Source organism: Arvicanthis niloticus, chromosome 13, assembly GCF_011762505.2.
Source record: "Arvicanthis niloticus isolate mArvNil1 chromosome 13, mArvNil1.pat.X, whole genome shotgun sequence".
Classification (NCBI taxonomy): Eukaryota; Metazoa; Chordata; class Mammalia; order Rodentia; family Muridae; genus Arvicanthis; species Arvicanthis niloticus.
In genome coordinates, this window is record NC_047670.1 from 59837315 (window position 1) to 59862947 (window position 25633).

A 25633-nucleotide genomic window follows, 5' to 3' on the forward strand; every position below is an offset into this window, starting at 1 on the left:
AGAGACACTTACGTCAGGGGAGGCTGAGCTGAGCAGATAGGCCAGAACAGTTGTTATAGTTTGGAGCTGATAGTATTGGGAAAACTGGGAGAAGAAACTGTTTAAGCAGACTGAGGGGAACTAAGGGAGTAATGATTGGGAGAAACAGTTGACAGTTGGGAAAGACATTAGATTCAGGGATCTTTCTCTCCTATCTATACTTTTCCTGACTGTACATACAAATGCAAAATGTAAAGCTCTCCACCCCAATCTAATAAATTGTTTACTGAGAGTATACACAGTAAGTAAAGAGCAAGATAGGCTGGAAGCCAAGTCTTACTCTGAGGAAGAATATAATACTATCTTAACACTTGTTCCCAACACAGACTGACTAGCTCCTCTTGGGCAACATATTTGAGGAACAATTCTAGAACCCATGATTGTTTGGCTAATTTACATATATTCAAATCCTTATATAAAATGACAGAGTATTCACATATAATGACACATATCTTCCTATAGACTTAAAATCCTCTCTGGAAGACTTACAATACCTAGCAAAGTGTAAATGCTATATAGATAGGTATTATATTGTATTGCTTAGGGAATGACAAGAAATACTAAAACAATGTCCAGTAAACATTTCTACCCTGAGTATTGTTGATCCTCAATTGAATCCACTACTTCAAGACCCACAGATACAGAGAGCTAAATGTATTTAATGTCCCACTCTCCCTATCATCCTCCTCACACTACTGAATTAAAGTGCATGCTCAGACCATGTTCATAAAGGGAACATAAATAAAAATTCTTTTTTTGTTTGTTTTTTTGAGACAGGGTTTCTCTGTGTAGCCCTAGCTGTCCTGGAACTCACTCTGTAGACCAGGCTGGCCTCGAACTCAGAAATCCACCTGCCTCTGCCTCCCAAGTGCTGGGATTAAAGGCGTGCGCCACCACCACCCGGCATAAATAAAAATTCTAAGGACAACAGAGAAACCAGAATTAATTATTTTGCTGTGCTTGGGAAATCAAACCCAGAACATCAGTGTTCTACCAGCTATATGCTCCTAGGCCCTCAGAATTTTTAAAAGGTCTTGTGTTTGATATAAATCCACTTATATATTGAAAAGGTAATACAACAGGGAGCAACATCTCACTACAATTAATTCTAAACTATGACTATAGAATCCATGGTACCTGAGCGTCTCCATGCCTCCTCTTTTCAAATGCCAGTCTTTCTTTTTCTGCCTTCTGTTCCCACTGAAGTTTTTCCAGTTGTTGAGTCATTATACCCACCTTCCGTCTGACTCGCTCCTTGAGCTCTTTGTAACGATCCAGCTATATAAACAGCATTGACATATTACTCACCTTAATGAAATTATATGACATCCCATTCTCATCAAATCTTTATACAAATTAGATCATAATTAACCATCTTCTCCAGGTAAAATATGTGAACTTAATATGAAATTTTCCTTATTAAAAATTCTGTAAATAGTATAACAAAGTAATCAAGACAAACTCTATAATAAGGTCTTGGTAAAAAAAATCTAGGAAAAAAGTAATCTGGAGAAAATGATACTTTAGGAAAAAAACAATCCGGAGAAAAATGGTACTTTACTTTTCTAGTCATAATTATTTTGGCATATGTATATTGTGATACAAGATTAGCATAGCTCAATGAGAGAGATGAATAATGATACTTTTATTGAAAGAATATTTGAAAACTGACTTACATATTTTTGGTTAGCTGTATGTTTTACTGATTAATAAGTTTAATCTTGTATACTGTATTACACTGACTATTAACACATCATTGAACAGTTAAAATCATCTTAGTTTCCCTTGTCAATTAAGTCTCTTCAAAGCCACATATAGCTGATCTTTACATTTATATATCTAAGAGAGAAGTGTTTTGTCTTTAAAATAGTAATGATTACCTAACCTTTATTACTATATAATTCCAGGTAGTACCAGGATTTAATTAATCTATAAATGTTATAACACCATCTAACTATATGATGGAAAAATACCTTAGTATCAAGATTAAATTCTGATTCTATAAACAGATTTAAAAAAACTAATTCCTACAACTTACATTCTAGGGCCAATCTTAATAAATTATCATAGGGGTTATCTCTTAATTTTTTCTAATTAAAAATAGAAATTAAACAATAAAAAATGTTGCCAGTATTTTCATTTTTTTTCACCTGACTATTTTCCAATTCAATGTCTCGCCCTTTGTGTAAGATTTTCTCTTCCATCTGCTTTTCAAAACTTCTCCATGCTCTATCTAAATCAACCAGTTCTGCCACTAAGGCTTGTATGCCATCCTCCTGTTTAGAACATTGTTTTTCATTGTCTGTTATCAATTTCTTAGACAAATCCAATTTTTTTAGATGGTGAGAAGTGTTTTCTTTAGCTTTAATGTACTGAGGTCTCTTCTGATTTAAAACTGCTTCAACAGATCTAAAAAGAAAAAATATTTTATTTTTAGCATATAAGCAAGTATTAATTTATTATTTTACTTATATTTTTATTTCTTTGGAGTCAGGGTCTCACTATGTAGCCCTGGTTAAACTGGAACTAGCGATGTATACAAAGCTGGCTTTGAATGCAGCAATCTTTCTGTCTCTGCCTCCCATGTGCCAGGACTAAAGGCATGAATATGAATCACCAACCCTGGCCAAAAGGAAAGTATTTAGATCAAATAATATTCAAAGTTAAATTCTAAAAATCAGCTTGCAGAGATTGTTAGACATATCTGTAGTTACCAAAGAAAATAGTACTATTGAGATTCTGTTTTGTTTTGTTTATTGCTGTTGGTAATCACATACACCTTTAATCACAGCACTCGGGAGGCAGAGGCAGGAGGAGCTCTGAGTTCGAGGTAAGCCCGGTCTACAGAGCAAGATCTAGGACAGCCAGGGCTACACAGAGAAACCCTGCCTTAAAAAAAAAAAACCAGCACTTTCCCCCATGAGAAACAATTTTACACTTAATAATATAGTGCTTCTGTGTAATATATCTTCTTTTAAAATCTATGGATTTTAAAATTACTTAAGCAAGGTGGCTTAGGAGTTGACAGTATTGCTCTCAGAGAGAACCAGAATTAAATTCCCCTAGCCATGCTGGGTGGCTCATAACTATTTGTAATTCCAATTCTAGGAGATCTTATACTTCCAGAGGCACTTGCACTTAGTATTCTTATATACATATACAAACATAATTTAAAATCTAAAAATTACTTAATCCACCACTTTCTCTTTCCACTCCACTAATAAAGTTAATAATACATTTGTAATATAGTTAGTGTTTTATCACATTTTGCAATTCATTTGGTATCCCTCTCTTACATCAGTTTTTAAATTTTTGTTTACATTAAGGTTCACTCTTGGTGCTATAGTTTAATTTTGACAAATTCATAGTTTAACCACTTAAAAAATACCCCTCTGCTTCTGCTATTCAACTCTCCCTTCTTTTTGCAACTACAGACTATATTAATGTAATATGTTAATAGTAGAAGAAATAGCATGGGAACATGAGAGAAAGGCATGATCTTTATAACTTATCTGTGTATCTAGAGACATTCCCAACTAAAATGTTCACTTTATAAAGTTGATTTCCACCAGAGATGATGGTGCACACTTTTAATCTCAGTACTCAGGAGTCAGAGGCAGGCAGATCCCTGTGAGTTTGAGGGCAGCCAGGGATACACAGTGAGACTATGTCTAAAACAAAACAGAAGAACAAAAAATAAATAAATACAAATTTTTAAAAATTTAATTTCTAAGCTGAGAATATATCTCAGTGGTAAAGCACTTGCCTATCAAGTGTAAAACTCTAAGTTCAGTCCCCAATACTGTCTCCTCAAACATAGCAACTTCTAAATGTCAATTATATTTTCCCCATTTACATGAAACACAACTGTGGGACCCAAGAAATGACTCAGTTGGATAAAGATATTTGCTGACAAAATTAACCTGATTTCAATTCCTAGAGCCTACATGGTGAAAGGAGAGAACTGACTTTTGCAGATTATCCTCTGGCCTCCACATGCATGCTTCAGTAAGCATGAAATGATGCATAAGTGTACACACACAACACATGAACATATGTGCACACAGATTCAATAAATGCCATAAAAATTGTTAACTGCTAACATCTACTTTAAAAACTTACTTTAGTTCTTTTGCTGTTTGCTGTAGTTGTCTAGTTAACATTCCATAATCCTTTTTCTTAGCTTTAATTATGTTCTCATGGTGAGAAAGAGTGTCTTTTACAACATTTAAATTCCTGTCCATATGCTCTAATTCAGTGTTTAAAGCATTGATTTTTTCCTCATTATAATATAGTTGGAAAAGCATCAGTTGTATCTTGTTTATTCTCAATTCTTCAAGGAGACTTTGGTAACGTTCCGCCTATACATGGACAGGGGAAGGTAAAGAACACACATTTAAGCTTCTGCTCATGAACTCAACTACTGTATTAGCACACTATCGCTAGTGAAACGTCGTAGAAAGAATAATCTCTTCCCTGCTTTCTCACTCTCATTATATGAGAAAGGGTCATGGTCTCATGAGGCCATGTCTCAGACCTGCTATGCAGATGAGGATGACCTTGAATTCCTGATTTTCCTGACTATCTACCAAGTGCTAGAATTATAGGTATATACCACCACATCCAGCCAAAAAACAGTATCTCTGAACAAAAGTAGAATTATTTGGAGGTTTCTGGCTATATTTCCAAAATAAAACAGCAACCAAAAGATAAGTCTGCATTCATGCAAAACATCAGGCTGTGAAAGTAACATGCTAGCATGGGTCCTCAGAAAGTTTGACAAGTCCCTATACATTGTTGGAATCCATTTCTTTACCATAACTTAAAGGAGATTAAATAAATAAGTCCATAGCTACTTTATAATAAATGATTCCAAGTAGAATTCTTACTCTAAAAATATTTTTACACTGATAAAACTAATAGGACTATTAAAATTTTAAATTACACATGAAAAGGGAGAATTTTCTTAACATTTGTGTTACCAATAAAGAAAAAGGAGTGAGTCACCACCTCATACTGTGAGGTACTAGTCAACAAAGCTTCACAAGTTACTTATAAACAGAGGTCAGCCCATTAAGGATGTTATAAAAAAAATCAGGAAACTAGATTATTCTAATTGTTTTTTTATAAAAATGTCTTAAGTTCTGCCATTCTATAAGCTATTTCAGTATGCTGTGAGTACTATGATATAATAATATAATGCTATGATATAATAATACTGTGACTTACTGCTCACCCCTTTGCAGATATAAGACATATATACACATTCATAATATGAAGAAAGTGAGCAATATTACTAATGAAGAATACATCTACCTTTCATTTATTTTCTCAAATATTTACTGATTACTACATGTTAGATTCTGCCCTATGGTTAAGAATATGGTAGAGAATGAAATGAGATAAATCATCCCTGTTCTTAAAAGGTTATATTCCAGTTTTTCTAATAGAGGGCAGAGGACTCAGAGACTAGTAAAAAAGCAAACAAAAATAAACAAGGTAGTTTAATATAGAAGTCTATGTTACAAAATAAAATTAGTAATATGATTTTTAAAAGGAGATACTAATTTAAATGGTTCTCTAAACAAGTACTTAATGAGGAAATGGTTTGGGGAAAGCTTGAGTTGCAATGTATCACTCATGTTAAAAAAAAAAAATCAGGAATCTTTGTGAGAATCCAACTAGTTTCTATTAAGCCAGACATTAAAGATTATCAAAACATATGATGGTGTTCTTTTAATTTTTGGGGGGCAAAAATGTAGTTATTTTTCATTAAGTACATTTAAAGAACTAATACGGATTAATATAATTGTATAATAAATAATATAATTAAGTTATTAAATGCATTAAAATTTTAGCTACGTAAACATGAAATGAGCTTAACCAATTAAAAATTTATGAGTTTTAGTTTTAAAAAGAATAGGCTTGAAGAGATAGCTCAGCAGTTAAGAACACTGGCTGTTCTTCCAGTGGACTGGGGTTCAATTCCCAGCTTCCATATGATAGCTAACAACAGTTTGCAACTCAAGTTACAAAAGATCCATTTGTGCTCTCTGGCCCCTATAGGCACATGGCATACATACCACATTTACACAAAACACCCATGCACATGAAAGCTGAAACATTGCTGGGTCTAACATGGCCTTGGTGGGAACAGAATAACATGGTTTCTGCCCCTGGGACAGGGCTAGTCAGTGGACATGGGCCTCCATGAGTGTCAATGGCTGCCATGGGCATAAGGCTTGTTGGCATAATAATGTATGTATTTTCACATTCTTTCCAGGAATGCCCTCTCTGTTAACATTAACAACTCCATGATAACCCAAGACAGCATGAGCCTGGGAGATGTGGCTAATGTCTCAGCAAAATGGTGAACAGTGGGACCTTATGGCCAGCACTTAAGACTGTGAAAAGGAACTCTAAAGACATGAGTTTGAAAATATATAATTTCAGGGCTGGAGAGATGGCTCAGTGGTTAAGAGCACTGACTGCTCTTCCAGAGGTTCTGAGTTCAATTCCCAACAACCACATGATGGCTCACAACCATCTGTAATGGGATCAGTTGTTCTCTTCTGGTGTGTCTGAAGACAGCTACGGTGCACTTGCTTATCCTCTATGCTTAACAGAGGCAGGCAGACACCTGAGTTCTTTTATAATGTTAAAAGAAAATGTGTGCTTGCTGTCTTCTAAGAATTAAGTGGCTGGGAATGCTGAGTCATAAAATAATCATAATAATTTTAATTGATATAGCAATTAAACTGGGCTTTTGGTCTACATGAGATGAGCTAGCAGAAAGGTATAGCAGTTATTTTTTTAAATTTTTTCTTGAGAGAGCTATCTGGAGATTTCTGGAGATCAAAGACAGCTTTTCAAGATTTTTTTCTTTTTTTTTTTTTTTTTAATTTTTAAGGTTTATTTATTTATGTAAGTACACTGTTGCTGTCTTCAGACACACCAGAAGAGGGCATCAGATCCCATTATAGATGGTTATGAGCCACCATGTGGTTGCTGGGAATTGAACTCAGGACCTCTGGAAGAGCAGTCAGTGCTCTTAACCTCTGAGCCATCTCTTCAAGCCCCCTCAAGATTTTTTTCTAACAGGATTTCTGATTTTAGTCTGAAAATCCATGGAGAGCAAACAGTTCTTTTAGAATTTTTCATAGCTCTTAGAATTTTTTTTCTAGGAATTCTAACAAGAATTACTTGGAGCTGACACAGCTCTTTTTGAATGTTTTCTAACAGCTATCCAGAGAAGGCTGTCTGAAGAGTGAACACAGCTCTTTTAGAATTTTTTCTGGCTTTCTGATTTTGGACGGAAAACCCATGAGCTATCCAGATAGCTTTTACAATTTTTACTAGCAGAGAGAGTTGTCTCAACCAGAGTTTTTAGAATAGCAAGAAAAGGCTGTCTAGAGCAGAGCAGAACACAGAGAGCAGTCTGGAAAGCCATCTCAGCAGAGCATAGGCTGCCAGCTTGGACCCATGATTGTTGTGTCTCTTCGCTGCTCTCAAACACTCCTCTCTAAAGAACCCGGACCTGGCTGAGGCTAGTCCTTGGCAAACATAAATAAAACATAATAAATATTGGTAATGTTATTTGTTATGAAAAACTCTTAGTGATCCTCAATCACTTTTACAAGTGTACAAGAATTAAGGCCCAAAAGTATTGAGTACCTCTGCTATACTCTTATAGGCAGATATACAGAGTTTATCTTGGGGCAGCAAGATGCTATAGCAAGTAAGTGTGTTTGCTGCCAAGCTAGACACTCAGTCTCCGGGAATCATGGGGTGAAATGATATTTGAATCCTGCAAAGTGTTTTCTAACTACCATACACAGACCTGAACATGCTCGTACATGTGCACGCTATACACACACTAAATGTTTAAAACTATTTACCTTTAAAAAAAAAATTTCTACTGAATGCCAGATTTTGTTTCACATTATTAATGGAATCTTTCAGTAGCCCACAGCTAACAAAGTGGGTTTTTCATTTGTTTTAATTTTTTTGAGACAGACTTCTCTGTATAGCTCTGGCTGTTCTAGAACTAGCTCTATAGACCAGACTAGCCTCAAACTAAGAGATCTGCTTGCTTCTGTCCAGTGAATGCTAGAATTAAAGGTGTGCACTACCATATCTAGATAATAACTTAAATTTTTAACATAATTTTTGTATTCAATATGTATATTAACTAGTAACATCTTCAGGACACCATACCTCTTCTTTCTCTATTTTTGCATGCTTCCGTTCTGCAGCTACATTTTTTTTCCTGTTAAAATGAAATTGTGCATCTTCTTCAGCTTTTTGCAACTTCTTTTTCTTTGCTTCATATTCTTCTATAAACTCTCCTGAAGTACTGATTTCTTCAAAAAATTGGGTTCTCTCTTTGGGCTTTTTCATGGATATTGACTCTACAGTTCCCTATTAGTAACAGTAAAGCACATAAGCATGTAAAATACAGTAACATGTTTTAAAATGAATCAAATAAAATGAGTACAACTACTTACCTGAAAAACTAGACAGTTCTGTGCTTTGACTATTATGCCTATGTTTTCCAACTGGGCTACATACACAGAACGACTCACAGGTTTATCCCCAAAATGAAATTCTGAGCACCCCCCTAAAGTAAATAAAATAAACTGTTACAGAATGTTTTTCTTATTGAAATGACTGGTTTTACAATAATATAACTAATATACCTATAAATAAGCTCATTTAATTGCTCAACAAATATTATATACTAAAGATTATTTCAAGGTAGTAACATAAAAAGTGTTTGATCTCAAAGAGTTCATATCTTAGAGATATAAACAAAATATTCAAATAAAATAGCATGTGAGAAAGTGGTATCAGAAAGGAGTGAAAAAGATGGAAAACAAAGATGGTTGGGATGTTTCTGCATGTGGGGAGGGTTTTGCTTTTTTTTTTTTTTTTTTCTCTTAGTTTTTCAAAACACGGTTTCTCTGTGTAACAGCCCTGGCTGTCCTGGAACTTGATTTGTAGTTCAGGCTGGCCTTGAAATCACAAGAGATCTGTCTGACACTGCCTCCTGAGTGATGCACCAACATGCCCAGCTAGTATTATACTTTTTAATACAATGAACAAAAGAATTTTTATTAAAATGAAGAATTCTTATTTAAAAAGCCAAGGCTAGGTATGGTGACATGGCCTACAGTTCTAGCTCCTTTAAGAGGATCACTTGAGCTTGTGTTAACAATACACTGAGAGCCCATCATAACTAATCAATGTTCAAAAGGAAGTGAGAAAACTATCCAATGACTACTCCAAATAATAAAATGCAAAAATACTTAAATCATGTTTCTAAATGTATATAATTTAAGTTAGTAAAACAGTTTTCATTCTTACAAATGTAGTAAAGCCAGACGTGATAGTGGATATGTGCAATGTCTGTACTTTATAGAGCCTGAAGTCAGCCTGGACTAGAAGGCCCGGTCAAGAAAGGGAATTAGAGAAGGAAGGAAGGTGGGAATATATATTTTAGTGAAATAAAAACAGCAACAAGAAACAACAATAAAATACATACCTACTTTTTATAACTCTATAAAGCCCAAGCATGATATTTATTACAGATGAGACATAATAGTTTATTAGAGTAACACAGGGAATTCATGAATAGATAGTAACAAACATTTTATTCAAGTTTTTAGGTGTATATAAGCCAAAATATACAGGTAATTATTTACTAAGAAAACAAGCAAAGATAAGCTGAGGAAGAAGTTGTATGATGTTTCCATGTTAGAGACAGGCTCCTTCCTTCATCTTAAGCAAATATCCAAGTATAAAATGTTACTTGACAGTAACAGTATAGGACAAGTGAGTCAGCTTAAGCAAGAGTCTTAAATAAAAAATAAAACAGGTTCTGTTATATGCTTCTAAGAAAAAGAAATCTTGTACTCACTATACCAGTGATTAGTAAGTCCCAGACTTCAAAGAAAGAGAACAGGCAATGAGACCCTGAACACATACACACACACAAACACACACAAACACACATACACACACACACACACACACACACACACACACACACCCTCTCTCTGTGCCTCTCTACCTCGGATAATCCTTGTGAATGTTTTCTCTTCTCCACTGTCCTCTATGTATATAATCGTCACACTTGCAGAAGAAGAAACAGGTTTTCCAATATGTGCTCCATGAATAAGTTCTTGAATGTTTTTTACTCTTAAATTAGTTGTTTTTTCTCCCATTACAAAACTAAGTGCATCCATTACATTGGATTTTCCTGGAGAAGAAAGAGTTAATGATTCATTCTTAAAGACTGAAAGCTTTCTCAAAACCAAAGAAATCAAACTACCAATAAAAGTGAAATATAATCAATATGCAAGTCTTGGAAGTCTTGTTTGGTCAATGTTCAAAATCCGTGATACAAAAAAATCTCCAGGTAGGTGGCCTGTTACTTTCATGTAGCTGTGGCAGAGAGGTATGAATGTAAGGATACAAATACATGAATCAAAAATGTATTAAATAAAATTAAACAAAACAAACATGGATCTCAGCACTCTCCCATTACTGGATATCACACTAGAGCAAGTCATTTAACATCTCTATTTTACTAACTCCCATTTTATAGAGAAATGGTCACATAAACATTACAACAGCACAATACACCTCTATACTTAAAAAACTGAAAATGCTAATTGCTGGCTGTACGATCCTCTAAAGAATAAAACTGCTAGAATCTTCATGATTTTTATACTGGGCAGGTTTTCTACAATTTCTTTGTAATAATGGCTCATGGTGCCTAACTTGGTGAAATATGACTAGGATTAAATATGTGCTTCCTTCTAGGAGTCTGGAATTTTGGTATGTGCTAGGCAAAGGACATAGTCATCTCCCTGTGCACTGTGTCCATGAGATTCCTTGGTAGGTGACATTTCAACATGAGAACACACTGCTGAAGGAATTTATCTTTTCCCACTGCTGAGTTTGCTTTGTACCTCTCAACTACAATGCATAATAACCCTGAGTAAACACTGAAGGATCTCCTAGTAAATCATTAAACCACAGGGTATTCGTGGAGATCTTCACCCAATGGTATATTTGCTATAGAAGGAATATTAAAGACGAGTCTGTTCTATCAAAACTATAAAACTTTAAGTGCTCAGACTGGAGACATCTGCAGTAACTGATTTAAATGTAGCACTAGGAAAACTATTCTAGAAATTACCATTTAGGCTCTAAAATTCCCTTTCTTCACATTAACTATGCTTGGGTTACAAGTGTTTGTTTGGTTTTTTTTTTTTCCAACAAAGGCCAAATCCATTTCATTCTTGGTACTTGCTGTTGTCAGGCTGAGATGGGGCTGGGGTACGACAGGGAAGGAGGGCCAGAGAGGGGTGAGGACAGCCAGCAAGGGTTGGTGGCCCAGGATTCTGGGGTTCTTGGGCCTAGTCCATTTGGAAGCACTGAAACCTCAGGCCAGTGGGCGCCCAGGCCCCTGGGTCCCATTCAGGTCTACAGTGGGTGAAGGGGTGTGTGGGAGGTCGGTTTGGTATGTGTGTGGGGTGCTCCGTTCCCTCAGGCCAACAACGGGGTTACAGGGGCCCCTGGGTCCCCTCAGACAGACGGGGAGCATGGGGAGGTGGGGTAGGGGTGGGCTTGGTTCCCTCAGACCAACAGTGGGCCCCGGGGTCCCCTCAAGCCTACAGCAGTCAACAGCAGGGATTGGGGTGGCTCTGTCCCCTCAGGCCAACAAAAGATGGAGGAACTCAAGCCGATAGCCGGTCCTTGGGTTCCCTTGGGCCTGCAACAGTCAACAGTGGAGTCGGGGCAGGAAGGGGGAGATAAGGGGGGTCAGCAGGCAAGGGGGTGGGAGAGCTGGGGGTGGCTCGCTCCCCTCGGGCCAACAATGGGCGCAGGCAGGCCCCGGGGTTTCCTCAGGCCGACAGTGAGCCCTCTCAGTCTAACATGGGACCCCGGGTTCCCTCGGAACTACAACAGTAACTACGGAGTTGGGCTATGTGGTCTCCCGGCAGACCCACATGAGGCGACAACAGGACCTGGGGGTGGCTCGGTCCCCTCAGGCCAACAACAGGCGAGAGTGGGTCCCCTCAGGTCTACTGTGGGCGACAGTGGCCCGTGGATTTCTGGGGCGCTGGTTACCGGAGCCGTTGGGGCCGATGATGCAGGTGAACCTCTTGAAAGGGCCGATGACCTGGCGGCCTCGCCAGGACTTGAAATTCTCCACGAGCAGCAGCTCAAGGCGCCCCATGGCTGCGCTCCGTGCCTCAGCCGCTTCCTCGTGCGCCCGTGAGAAAAGCGCGGGAAGAATTTTTTTTTTAAGTCTCGCGAGACTGGCGCGAGCGAGCGAGAGAGGCGCCGTTGCTTAGCAACGGAGGTTGGCGTTTCCCGGGGTATCAGATCCCTGCGACAGCTCGTTGCGGAAAGGAAAGCGGGCTGTGGGTGGCCGCCGGGGAAACTCTTGCTCTCAAACTTTTGTGGGCGCTGCTTCTCGGCGCTGTAGCTTGCTTATTTCCGAGGGCTTTTCTTACCGTGTTTGTTCAGAAAGCTTCTGAAGCCCCGCCGAATCTCAGAGCCATGGAGGTAGCGATGGCGAAGGACCTACAACAGGAGGCCAGCCTAGCCAGGATACGTTACATGGAGCTGTGCAGGCAGAGACGGATTTTCGACGCCAGGAACAGGATCATTGGGGTGAGGCACTAGGGACCGGAGAGAGAGGAGCTGAGGCTCAGGTGGAGCCTTAATATGGAAAACACCAAGTTTGGCAGGGTGGGCTTGGAAATCCTTACCTGCCCAGGAGTGTCCCAGAAGGAGCCAGAACGGGTAGAAAGGCATTTGTTTTATTCCCGGTGACAAATGCCCTGGCTGGTCTGAGTAGGGTCCAGGAGGAGAGAGACCTTGCAGTAGTGTTAGAGGCAGACATTAAAACACAGAAAATGCAGTGGGATCCACACCAGCACCTACTGGAGCCTGGAGGGGAAATCAGAGAGGGCTTCACAGAGGAGTGGTACTTAAACAATGTTGGGGGAGAGAGAGAGAGAGAGAGAGAGAAGAAGGAGGAGGAGGAGGAGGAGGAAGAAGGAAGAAGAAGAAGTATAGTAGTAGTAGTGGAGGAGGGAGGGGAGAGAAGAGAAAAGGGAGAGAGGGGAGGGGGAGAGGAGAGGAGAGACTCTGTGTGTGTGTGTGTGTGTGTGTGTGTGTGTGTGTGTGTGTGTAGGAAATGAAGGAGGCTCTGGTGACAGCTAACAGCGCGCAGGCAGAAGACCCAGCCATAAGCAATGGCATCCAAGCCTGGGAAGGCAACCTGTTGATGCTGTGGCCAGATGAGGGGGTTTGTGGCCTACTGAATAATGCTAGCTGGCTCTAACCCCTCTTCCCTTGTCCATTCCTAGGGAGACACACAAGCCTGGGATGTTCAAGTTCGTCACCAGAAGATAAAAGAAGCAACAGACAAAGCTAGGCATGAAACCTTTGGTGAGCATTTCTAAAATGCCCATCTATCTCTTAGGGCCTCCTGTCTTCCTTTTTGCACAACTGAGAAAACTAGAGCATCTGCTTTGTGTCTACACACACACACACACACACACTCACATGTGCACAGGTGTGAGCACATACACAAGAGTTATCATTTTTATGGTCTTTCTCCTTTTAAAATTTTGCAATCTCTTGTGCTCAGTTGACTTAATAAGCATTTTATTCCTCTCAAGAAAAAGCAGCTATTGAATTTTAGCACATCTTAGGAGAGACATTTTAAATCAGATTAGCATTGTTTTGTGGTTTTTTAAAATTTTTTTCTCTAAAAAAGGAAAAGCTTTAAATACATACGTAAACATTCTCTGCTTCAAAACTCAACGCTGTCCTTCTACAGAGGACAGCTGTTGCTATCAAGTGACACTTGTGTGCTGGAGCATGAACAAGCGCACACACACACAGAGAGAGTTGTCATTTTCATGGTCTTTTTAAATTGTATACTTTCTTGTGCTCAGTTAACTACATGAGCATATTCTTCCTGTCAAGTTTTGAGTTTTAAGTTCCCGAGCCATCTGGGTGATTTATATGGCTCAAGTAGTGTTCTAGGCCATAGCTCAACATTTTAGACAGAATCCAGTTTCCCTAACTTGGCAAGCAATTTCACCAAACCATTGAACATTTGGCTCTTTAAAATACCATGAGAGTTTTTAAAATTTATAAAAAAGCTGGACAGATAAAATTTTAGAAACAAATGGGCTACCAACTTAAGTCTTAAAGCATGATTAGAAAAAGGTCAAATCTGTTGTCAGAGGTTAATGTTGGAGTGGTTGGATTATGAGGGAGTTGCTTTTATTATACTATTATACATTTTCTAAACATTTCAGTCCTGCTCATTTTTATTCGTAACACCAATGTACCAGACACAATGTACCAGCCACCACCAGGTCTAATGTCAACATTTTGCCACATTGGCCTCTGGTATTTTCCTTTACGAGTTCATTCTGCAACCTGCATTGTATAGAGCACAAGTGCTCTCCTCCACCATAATTTCTCCCCTTTTTCTTCTACAGAAATGTGCATTTCCATTGTGTTATACTTGCACCATCTATATAACTATAATAATAGGAACTTGCTTTTGTGTGTCTTTGCATCTATATGTTTTGTGAGTGTGTGTGATGTGTGAACATTTGTGTATGCAGGTAGCACAGAAGCCACATAGACCAGGCTGGCCTCTGCCTTCCACATTCTGGGATTGAAGGTGCACATTACCACACCCAGATTTTTAAGGGTTTTTTTTTTGTTTGTTTTTTTGTTTTGTTTTGTTTTTTGTTTTTTGACAAATACTGCTGCAGTGACTGTCCACGTGTTACGTCCCTTGCGTATATGTGAGAGGGATACTGGAGTGGAATGGGTGGGTCAGATTGCTTTATGAGAAGTGTATAAAGTTATAATTCAACAAGCAGTACGTGGGACAATCTCAGCCTCAATCCTCACACTATCACTGCTGCAGCCATTGGCAACCGTTTAAGCATTCTTCCTGAAGTTCATTAAGTGTCCCATGAAAGGTTAATATTACTTTCTAAGTGTGTTGCCCACTTGCGTTTCTTTACAGTGCTGGGCCTTGTCCTGGTCTCTGCTCATTTCTCAGTTGGTTTTCCTGTGTACTTAAGGTCTGTTTTTGTGGATGTGGATACTGCTCCTTTAATGGTTATAGTTTGGGAACCTTGTCTTTTAAGTCATGAAAATTATTGTAAAGCAGGATTCATTTCTACCCGTCGTGGCTTATACACAGAACACTGTGTCTTTCCTAGCTGCTGAGATGAAGCACAACGACAAAGTCATGTGCATAATGAATGACCGGGAACAGAGGCACAGGAAACAACTGTGCAGAGCTATCAATGACTTCCAGCAGAACTTTCAGAAGCCAGAAACTCGCCGTGAATTTGATCTGTCTGACCCCCTGGCCCTTAAGAAAGAGCTTCCAGCCCGGGTTTCAGACAATGACGTGCGGAACACCATATCCGGAATGCAGAAGTTCATGGGAGAGGATCTGAACTTCCAAGAGAGGAAGAGGTTTCAAAAGGAACAGAATAGAGAATGGGCTCTGCAGCAGTATGGGGAGTGGGAGAGAGCCCAGGCTGACCACAAACTGGCAGGTAAGGAAAGAGACGATGAGGTGAGCACAGGAGTCTTCCCAGCAAGTCATTCTCTAGCTCAGTTTTGGTGGATGCTTTTCAAAGCCCTACTAACATTACAAAAGTCAAACCCTGAGCCCTAGGAGTCAGCATCTCCCAGCATGCCTCCACAGTACAGGAGCATCCTGAGCTTGCTTATTGTCCTGGTTTGCCTTCTGTCCTTCTGTTACTGTGATGAAGCAGCCTGACCAAAAGCAACCTGTGGAGGACAGGGTTTATTTAACTTACAGGTCACACACTGAGGGAAGCCAAGGCAGAACTCAAGTAGGGCAGGAACCTGGAGGCAGGCACTGAGGCTCAGCCTGCTTGGAAGATGAATTAAAGTGGAGATCTTGCAAATCTCTTGGGTGTAGAAATGGAGGTTCCATTGGGTACTTCCATTAGCCCGGTCATAGACCTGGTGCCAGCAGGTCCCCATCAGGACTCTGGACCCGGGGAACCTCTGGATTCAGACACAAACCTTTCCAGGGGGGATGAACAAAACAAATCCAGCATATTCTGCCTCCATGAAGGCGGTCAGCCCCTCCTAGACAAGCAGTCACAGCAGTATCTGGTCCTCTGGGGACATCACTAGTGATTGAAGAGCAAATCTGAACTAAGTGGGAGCCACTTCCCTCCCCTCCTCAGCTGCTCTTGTCCATGTGACTGTGATTCTTCACTCTCCTTGCTCAGCCTGGGCTCCTCCCAGCCTCCTCTGTTCACATGTCCTAGAGCTGCTGTGGCCAGCCTGGCTGAGGGTTGTCTGTTCTCAGTCTCAGCCTCCTTGATATATCCATTTATTTATTTGACTCCCAGGGCCAGTTCCCTCGCTGGGCTGCTCTGTTGAATCTGCTTCTCCTTCAGCTCCCTCCTTGCCTGTCAAACCAGAAAGCTGGGAGGCAATCCTGACCTCACCTTCCGCCATCCTCAACTGTGCCCCTTCTACTCCTGCATACACTTTGAACTTCCCCCTAGCCGCCAACCCCTTGCCACCACCGTGAGACAAGCCATGGCATTGTGTCTCCTGGACAGGACTCTGCTATTGGCTTTGTAACTGTTTCCTCTTCTCTCTAGTCCACTCTCAACCTGACAGGCAGAATGAGACTTCTCACATACTATTTGGGGGAGGGTTGTATGCTTTCAAGTTACAGGACAGCAGAGAAACCCATTTCTCTATGTTACGTGTGTGTCCCGAGCAATACGGGGGCCCAGTCTCTCGGCTCTTCATCACCCTCTGGTACGGGCCAGATTAACAAATGAAGACTGAGGTATGCAGAGGCTGGAAAGTAAAGGCTAAAGAGACTGGTCCTTCGGGACTGGGATGTAGCACAGTGTTGGAGCAGTTGCCCAGCAAGTGGGAGGCCCTGCATCCCAGCACAATGAAGTCTGTGGTCTTAGGTTTTGGAGATATGGAGGAGCCCCTCACAGCACAGGCACAGAAAGCAGAAGCTGCTGGCCAGTGCCTTTCACATATCCGTTGCTCATCAACACTGTGCCTCACAGATGAGGATGGGGCAACAGCCCTGTTAAGCAACAGCTGCTGCTAACTGCTGGGCCATGTTTGGAAGCCTGTTCTGGCTACAGGCCTTTATACCTCACTCCTGGTGCCCTTGACCTTCATCCTTCCTTGTCCCCTTCACTGCCCTAGCAAAGTTCCACTCCTGCTCCACAAGTACCTGTGACCTGGCACTCTGCACTGGGTCTTGACTGGTTTCTACAGCCTTTTTTCCTGGGTTCCTACCACTTTTTGCCTTTGTAAGATTGAAACCATCTCCTAATAGGCCAGAGTTAGCAAGGCCTAACTAATCTACCTCAGGACTGCTGCAGACATTACCAATTCACAACAAATGTCATCAATCCATAGAGATTGCTAGTACCCCTGTTCACAAAGATGTAAAAGCTACATTTAAATCTACTAGAACCTGTGAGGCGTATAGTCTCCTGTCCCTCCACTCAGTCCCCCTTCTGTCCCATGGTAAGGAGCGAGTGTGAATCACCACACCATTGGGTGGTGCTTCTGGTCAGCATATTCAGGCTAATGGCATCTTGTTTTCTGGCAGAACACCTCTACACTCAGACGCTACTAAAGTTCGATGAAGCAGCCAGAGACTTGCAGAAGCTGGAAGGCTCCACCAGGAAGGAAGTCTGCGCAGCCGTGAAAGCGTTCAACAAGGACCAGGTATCTGCCCCAATGAACACCCTTGGTCTGGGCTTGTCTGAGTCTTACTGGGTCATAGGCTCAGTAATCAGGCAGTCAGGGCCACTAACATACCCTCCTCTTCCCAACTGCCTGCTTCCCCATGAGCTTCCTGTCCTCCAGCCCCTCCTGAAGTGACTCCAAGTTTCTTGCTCCTTTGGAAACTGCCTCCTCCTCCTCCTCTGTGGTTTGTTTTGTTTGTTTGTTTTCTTTTTTCTTTTCTTTCTTTTTTTTTTTTTTTTTTTTTTTTTTTTTTTTTTTTGGTTTTGGTTTTTCGAGACAGGGTTTCTCTGTGTAGCCCTGGCTGTCCTGAACTCACTCTGTAGACCAGGCTGACCTCAAACTCAAAAATCCTCCTGCCTCTGCCTCCCAAGTGCTGGGATTACAGGCATGCACCACCACTGCCCGGCGTTTGTTTGTTTTCATATGTGGTTCTATTCCTGGTGATTTACTCTGTCTCTAGACCTATAGTCTTAGGAAGAAAATAGCTGACTTTATTTCATATTTGCTCTTGCTTTTTTTTTTTTTTTTAAACTGAGACAAGGTCTCACTATGTAGTCCTGGCTGTCCTGGAACTCAATATATAGAGGAGACTGGCCCCCTCTAGTTCAGAGATCTGCCTGCATCTGCCTCCCGAGTGCCAAGATTAAAGGCATGTACCATGAAGCTTGGCTTGGTCCATACTATTTTAATAAGCTTCTATAGTGATACCCGCAGACTCCATAGCTCCCCATGCAAATGGATTCTCAGGGCCTCATTGTCAGAGCGCCTCTCTCTGAGGAAGCTGCACTTCAGCCTCACAGCTCCTGTTCCTGACTGGTAACAGACTTTGCCATTTAGCCAGGAAAATTAAAAGCAAAAGAAAATTCCACACTGGGCATGATGGCCCACACCTGTGATTCTGGCACTTTTAAGGATATGGCAGGAGGAGCTCCTGGCCCTGCTGGGCTACACAGAGAGACCCTGTTCCAAAGAAGAAAAGAACATCTCAGATGGGCCATTGGTTGTTAGCAGGCAGGCACAGTGGGGACTGTTTATTCTTTCAGAAGGTGATGTGATAGCAGGGTTTAGCATGCAGGCTTCAGAGCCTGCCTGCAAGGTGCCAGGCAAAGCCCTTCTCTGCAGCCTTAGGCAAGCCCCTAGATGCCTGTTTTACCATCTGCAGAATGAGGGTAAAGGCAATACCCACTTTACCCAACAGCATGCACTACTGCTCTGGTAAGGCCCACCTTAGGCTTCAGTGGCCCTGATATAACACCAATGGTCCCCTCCTGCTGCATGTCCATCCCAGGCTGGCTGAGCTGGAGCAGCTGATGGAGAGGGTTCCAGCAGCGCAGAAAGGAGACAATGTGCTTGGCCCCATCCATGTCCTCCTAGAACCCGCACAGCCTCCCTTGCTCACGTTTTATAGGGTTGAATACACCCATGGTCAGGCACAGTGTCACAGTCAGCAGGAATAGCTATTACACTTGCTATTCAATTTGAGAACCCATGTGGTGTTAGGACAGTTTCGCACATTGTCAGGACTCTGAATGGTAGCCATAAGTTTAAGATTTATTTGATTATTTTTTTAATCGTGTGTGTGCATGTGTGCCATGTGAATGCAGGTCCCTTCAGAGGCCAACTGTCAGATCCCCTGGAGTTGGAGTTACAGGGAGCTGGAAGCTTCCTGCTGTGGGTGCTGAGACTAGAACTTAGGTCCTCGGCTCTTACACACTAAGCTATCTTTCCAACTCTGGTGGCTGATACTTTTAACCCTGGCAACAATCCCGTTAGCAAGTTTGGCTATTTAACAGCCTTACAGAAAGGCTGACTAACGCCATTTCATTGATAAAGAAAGGCTCAGAAGGGATGAGCAATTTTCCAAGGATATCCAAGTTCCAAATGGTAAGTATCTGAATTTGGTCTTGTCTGTGATAAAGCCTATGCTGGATGACAAGGCAGCTGTCCTCTTACAAGCCCCTGCCTGTAGTGGGTTGGTCTGATGCCGCTTGTATCCTAATGCTAAATACTGGCTTCTCAAGATGTGGCCTGCAACCACAATGAACAGATCCTCTCATATACCAAATGATGCTATATGAAACCTTGTTCCCCAACTTAACTGGTCAATAAAAAGCTCGTGCCTGTGATTGGTCAGTGGAGGCAGAAAGATGGGACCTGAGGATCAAGTGAGGGAGTTGCAGGTAGAGGAGGAATAAAGAAGACGGAGATAGAGGAGGCTGCCATGAGAGGAGATGGACTATGAGCACAGGCCAAGAAAAACAGAAAGTAGCAAGAGATTTTATAACTAGGGAATAAGTTAATACAGCTCCAAATCTGCCCAATAAAGGCTTACAGCTTGTAAATAAAATACCTGGATTGTGTGTCTTTTGTATGGGCTAGCTAGGATTATAAACCCATTCTACACCTTGCAAGTCCTCTGCCCATTCTTTCTAAGAAGATCAGCTGATGCTGGGAAATGTCTCCTAATCCATCTGTGTTTGTCAGGGGGTTCTAGACAATAGAACTGATAGAATGATTTATCATAGTTTTACAGGCTATGGGTCAGATTATTCCAACAATGGCTGACAGAAAGTCCAGAAACCCAATGGTCGTTATTCAGCCCATGAGGTGGACACCAGTATACCTCAGAATCCCAAAGAAGTGGGTCCTAACCCCAGTGGAGTAATGGACTTGCCAGTGAGAGTGAGCAAAGTCAAGCAAGATCAAGAGCTTCCTTCTCCATGTCCCTTATACAGGCTGCCTGCCAGCAGAAGGGGTGGCCCAGATTTAAGGTTGATCTTTGTCTTACTGTTGTATTGCTGTGAGAGATACCACGAGCCATGCTGAAACTGTCAGGACTGCTGGGGCAGCAGTGTGCTTACACCCTTAGCTGTCACACCGTGTTGGCTTGTTGTGTACAAGTGTCTAAAAGTTTTAGGGATCACGGGATGCACTGCTTAGAGACAAGCCAGTGGGGCAGTGCCTTGCTTTCACAAGTTAGTATAGAAATTCACAGTTGTACACACTGCTGTGGGGAATGACCGAGAGCCCAGCCTCTGCCCAACAGTGCTCTGATAGCTGGGGTCTCCAGCCTGCAGCCAGGGCCCAGATCGGAGGTCTTGACCCTGCAGTTACTCTAGCACATTCTGAGGTCCTTCTCTGCACAGGTTGTGGAGTTGGCAGAAAGAAAGAGGCAAGAGAAACAACAAGAACAAGAAGATAACATGACCGAGATCACCAACCTGCTGCATGGGGACCTGCTCTCTGAGAACCCTCAGCAGGCGGCCAGCTCCTTTGGGCCACACCATGTGGTCCTTGACCGCTGGAAGGGCATGAACCGGGAGCAGCTGGAGGAGATCTGGTTCACACAGAAGCAGCAAATCCAGGAGAAATTGGTGAGTCCCTCCCAGACCACAGAGCCACCTCTGTGCCCCTAAGCTGCCCACACACCCAGCTCCTGTGTCAGTGCTCACTCTGAGAGATGCTTCTGCTGCAGGTGGGTTTCACTGTGGTAAGGTATAAGAGCCAGAAAATCCGGCCATATAGGATGTATCTAGCAAAAGTGAGAGTGAAGTGGAGGGTGACTGCAGGCCTTTTGGAGGATGGAACTGGTGTCGACAGAGATGGGAAGCTGGGGCAAGGGGCACGCTGAGAGGGTCAGGAGTTTGCAAGTACAATTTTGAATTTGTCAACTGTATAATGTCCATTAGACATCTGTGGGGTTAGGTTTGCCTGATGGGGCAAAAAAAGAAGAAACCCAAAAAAGCACCAACTCCAGCATTTTACACAAGGTAGAATCTGTCTATATGTATCGATCCTCAGAGCAGTCTCGGGCTTGAATAGAAGCTCTGTGGCCACTGTGTTCTGGCATCCTTGGCATCTGGTCCTGCCCTCATGTATAATGGTTGTTCAAATGCCAGCCATCACATACATAAGCAAACTGTGGAGAAGCAAGAATAACAATTTAAAGGAGTTTCAGAAGATATTTCCAGTCATGTTTTATTGGACAACATTTAGAAAGTTAATCTAATTATAAAGGATGATGGGAAATGTATCACTAGCCCTTTTCTATCAAGGACAAGAGAATAATAGCTACTGAGGGATTCCTATCATTTTCTGCCTATAATTTCCAGGTAAAGGGTAGGTAGGGGAAAGCTGAGGAGGGGGCAGGTGTGTGATCGGGACTCAAAACAAGGCCTAGGCTAGAGCCTTAAGTGTGGGAGTTGTTACAAAGAGTAGCAAGGCAGCAATCTGGGGTGCCATCATGGGAAAGTGCAGACAGGGAAGAGGAACCCTGAGGTCTGGGACTCAGGCATGGCCATCATTTATAAAGCAGGAACCCACTGAAGCCAGCAGGAGAGGGGTGGGTAGACATGCCAGAGGGATGTCCTGGAGGGTCAGGGAAGGAAAATGTCCCTGGAGAATAGAGAAGAGACCCCTGTACCAAAGTGACTCCCAGGATGTATAGCCTGTGAGAGGGACATGGTGGGCTGGCCTGTGAGAGAGACATGGTGGGCTGGCCTGTGAGAGGGACATGGTGGGCTGGCCTGTGAGAGGGACATGGTGGGCTGGCCTGTGAGAGGGACATGGTGGGCTGGCCTGTGAGAGGGACATGGTGGGCTGGCCTGTGAGAGGGACATGGTGGGCTGGCCTGTGAGAGCTTATGGACTGGCCTGTGAGAGGTACACAGGCTGGTCTGAATGGAGAGAATAGAACATAAATGGCAGGCCTGGCCTGTCTGTCATATTTCTGTTCAGCGAGCCTGTGCAACGAAGGTTGGCCACCTGCCCTGAACCCAGCATTTTGGTCCAGTTTTTAATCTAGAAGATCTAAAGGCAGGAACACACAAAGGGAGAAAGACCACATTAAAATTGTTGCTCAGGCCCTGGTTCCATGGCTCTTGCTACTCTGTCTTTCCCATGCTTTCTGAGCCTCGGGTGATCTGGGGAAACTGAGTTCACGTTGAAGCAAGTGTGTTGGCAGCAGGGTGTCTTTGAGCAGTCTCTTTACAGAGAGGCTTCTAAGATTCCCAGAAGTATGGCCACTCCTCTCAGGTGGCAGGTGGCTAAACCAATGTGGGGTGACTTTTGTCCTGACAGGAGAGCATGCTGGACAGGCCTGTCCCTCTGGTGTGGATACTCATCGTCCCTTCAGCCTGGCCCACCCTGTTGCTTCTCCTGGGAGACTATCTGTGGGAAGTCTGCCGAGCTGAGCCCTCTTGGAAGCCACTTCTCCCCACTGTCCTCCAGAGGGCTCCATGCTTGGCAAAGAAGGTTCTGGAGTGCATGTCCAGGGCTGAAAGACAGGTTATCTGGAACTAGGCTAGCCCCAACACACCTCATGGTGACACTGTTGTCACTGAGTGAGGCTTATGTCTGTATGTTCAGGGATCCCACAAGTGACCCCCATGTTGGACAGCTTGCTAGGAACAGTATCTGGTTTTGCAAAGCCAGCTGGGAACCCTCCTGAGGACCCATCAGGAATCAGCCTGGCTGGGGGTACTGGGGAAGCCAGGTCCCCACTGTTCCTTCAGGAGTAAGAGGTCATCAATGCCATTTGAGGGCAAGAAAGCAGCCAGGCCACACAGGACAAAGGTGTGGGTGTGGGGGGGAGTCACCTCCTTTCCCCTTCTCCAAGCTTGAGTTTCCCCATCCATAAAAAGAGCCCAGGCTTCCCAGATGAACCCCAAGGCTCCTGGGCCCAAGAGAAGGTAGTAAATCCCTTTTCCTCCTCCAGAGGCTTCAGGAGGAAGAGCGCCAGCACAGCATGGACTGGGACCGGCGCAGGATCCAGAAGGCTCAGGCCAGCCTGCTGCATGAGCGGCAGCAGCAGCGCTTGCTGCGGGAACAGCGCAGGGCCCTGGACTGCAGCAACCTCAGCCTGGCCAGGCAGCAGTATATACAGTGAGTGCCAGGGACCTCAAGTAGGTGCAGAGTAGGTGGGCAGCCCCGTAGGTCACCATGTACCTTATGTGCCTGAGGAACACACGTCACGTGGGAAATCAGGGGTATTCCTGAGGAGGCTTCATGGCCAAGCCTTGGGGTTCAGTAGTAGTCCACTGTTTGGCCTCTTCATGCAGGGCTCCTGGGCTCTTTTACATGTCAGCCAGCTGGGTACGGACAGAACCCCAAGAGTAGCTCTGGGGTGTGTCCATGCCAGATAAAGTAGCCAGTGACCAGGTAGGCATTTGCTACCCACCTATTCTATCCTTAACTTGAGTCCTGAAGGGAACCCAGGGGTCTGCTCCAGTTGTCAGCACTGGGTCTGACAGTTGCCATGGCTTCCACTGGGGCTCAAAAGGAGCACTCAGACATGACCTGACAAGACGCAGTCATATTCATGTGGGATGTCCCCATGAGTCACTGACATTTTAAATTTATCACATTTTTAAAAATAATGTGCAGGTGTTTTGCCTACATGAATCCTGTGTTACACTTACATGCAGTGCCCACAAAGGCTAGAAGAGGGCATCAGATCTAGGACTGGAGTTCCACATGATGTGTGCCTCCATGTGAGTGCTGGGAACTGAGCCTGGGTTCTCTGAAAGAGCCAGTGCTCTTAGCCACCGAGCCCTCTCTCCAGGCCTGGGAAGCTCTTGTTTTGAGCTCGTTAGTGTTGGACAGATTCTGTAGTGTGTGGATAAAATGCTAATGGGCTTTGCCCCACATGTTTGCTCATCTTTTTTTCTTTTGTCATTAGGAAAAAACTAATAGATGCAGCCTCCTCAAGTCAACCCACAGAAGACTATTTCTCACAGTTTAATACAAGAAGCCGCTAATAGAAAAGACTCCTCTTTCGTTGTTTATTGTGTGGTCCACTAGGAGTCACTCATTTCAAAGTGAATCTGCTTCTTGGTCTGAACACTTCCTTAAGGGCATGCGCGTGTGTGTGGCCAAGCTCTGCTCTGTGGAGCTCGGCTACACTGAGGGCCTGTGTGCTGCTCAAGCTCCCAGCCGGGTGCTGAGTCCTCCTCTAACTCAGTGAGCATCCTAGGTGCTGGTCCATGCGCTCCGCGAAGCGCTCCCTCCGTGGATCCTCACCACAAAGGGGGACCAATCTCTTTACCACTCTCTGTTTAGTTGCAGGATCTGATTTAAAAGAACACATCTGGCTTATGGTGATTCCCTGCTGCCATCCCACCCCCTAGAAAATGTCAGCACTCAGGATTGAAACCACCAAGTCTGGCTTTCAGCCTTTTTACCTCCCAGCCCCTGTAACAAAGACCCCAGGCAACAGTGGCTTCTATAAAGCATCAGTTTTTATTTCTTGCTGTAAGAAAAGCAGGATGACCTAGGAGCCCTGGTGTTTGGGGGAGGACCCAACGCCCTCTTCTATCTGCTCAGTCTCTGGTGCTACTGTGTAGCTCCCATTCTAGGGTCTAGGCCTCTGCTCTAGCTTGCAGCCCTATGCCACATCCTGTCACCAGATCCTGTCACCAGATGGGCAGTAAGTATTCCGTCCCTTCAGGGATGTGGTCCACAAGCACTCATTTCACCTCAGCTCACATCCACTCTGTCTTGAACTTCCACCAGCAAGAGTGCTCCTTCTTGGTCTGGACATCCCCAGAGTGGGCCATTCAGACCAAAGAGACCTACACATTTACCCATCACAGATACATCTCTCTGGGAAAGAGGCTACCGCTGACATGGCCAACAGCTGCTGGGCTTTCAGGAACGTTAAACTATTCCTGAATTGAGGTAACCAGAGCAGTAGAACAGCATGCACTCAGTCGCCACCTCTTTTGCCCACAGTTACGAACAGGTTTCCTTGA

General features: G+C 43.1%; 2 protein-coding genes and 1 non-coding gene across 3 annotated transcripts in view; 2 read left to right on the plus strand and 1 right to left on the minus strand.

Annotated features, from left to right (window-relative positions):
• The window catches only part of Smc1b (structural maintenance of chromosomes 1B), a 58719-nt gene extending 46362 nt beyond the window's left edge, over window positions 1-12357 (minus strand). The window contains exons 1-7 of the mRNA XM_034516749.2: window positions 12181-12357; window positions 10112-10300; window positions 8547-8659; window positions 8257-8460; window positions 4162-4400; window positions 2190-2448; window positions 1177-1317 (exon numbers count right to left, since the gene is read on the minus strand). Coding sequence (XP_034372640.1) covers window positions 1177-1317; window positions 2190-2448; window positions 4162-4400; window positions 8257-8460; window positions 8547-8659; window positions 10112-10300; window positions 12181-12289 — 1254 coding nt within the window. The 5' untranslated portion in view covers window positions 12290-12357. The remainder of the gene's footprint in view (window positions 1-1176; window positions 1318-2189; window positions 2449-4161; window positions 4401-8256; window positions 8461-8546; window positions 8660-10111; window positions 10301-12180) is intronic.
• LOC117719485 (U7 small nuclear RNA) lies at window positions 7305-7364 on the plus strand. The gene has a single exon (XR_004608202.1). It is a non-coding gene; the product is annotated as a U7 small nuclear RNA (small nuclear RNA).
• Window positions 12358-12416: 59 nt separating the features above from the next.
• On the plus strand, window positions 12417-24789 carry Ribc2 (RIB43A domain with coiled-coils 2). The gene is made up of 7 exons (XM_034517175.2): window positions 12417-12729; window positions 13431-13512; window positions 15321-15665; window positions 17744-17862; window positions 21030-21257; window positions 23599-23765; window positions 24562-24789. Exons 1-7 carry the CDS (start codon window positions 12616-12618, stop codon window positions 24638-24640), a joined length of 1134 nt encoding a protein of 377 aa, XP_034373066.1. The 5' UTR covers window positions 12417-12615; the 3' UTR covers window positions 24641-24789.
• The last annotated feature ends 844 nt before the right edge of the window (window positions 24790-25633 follow it).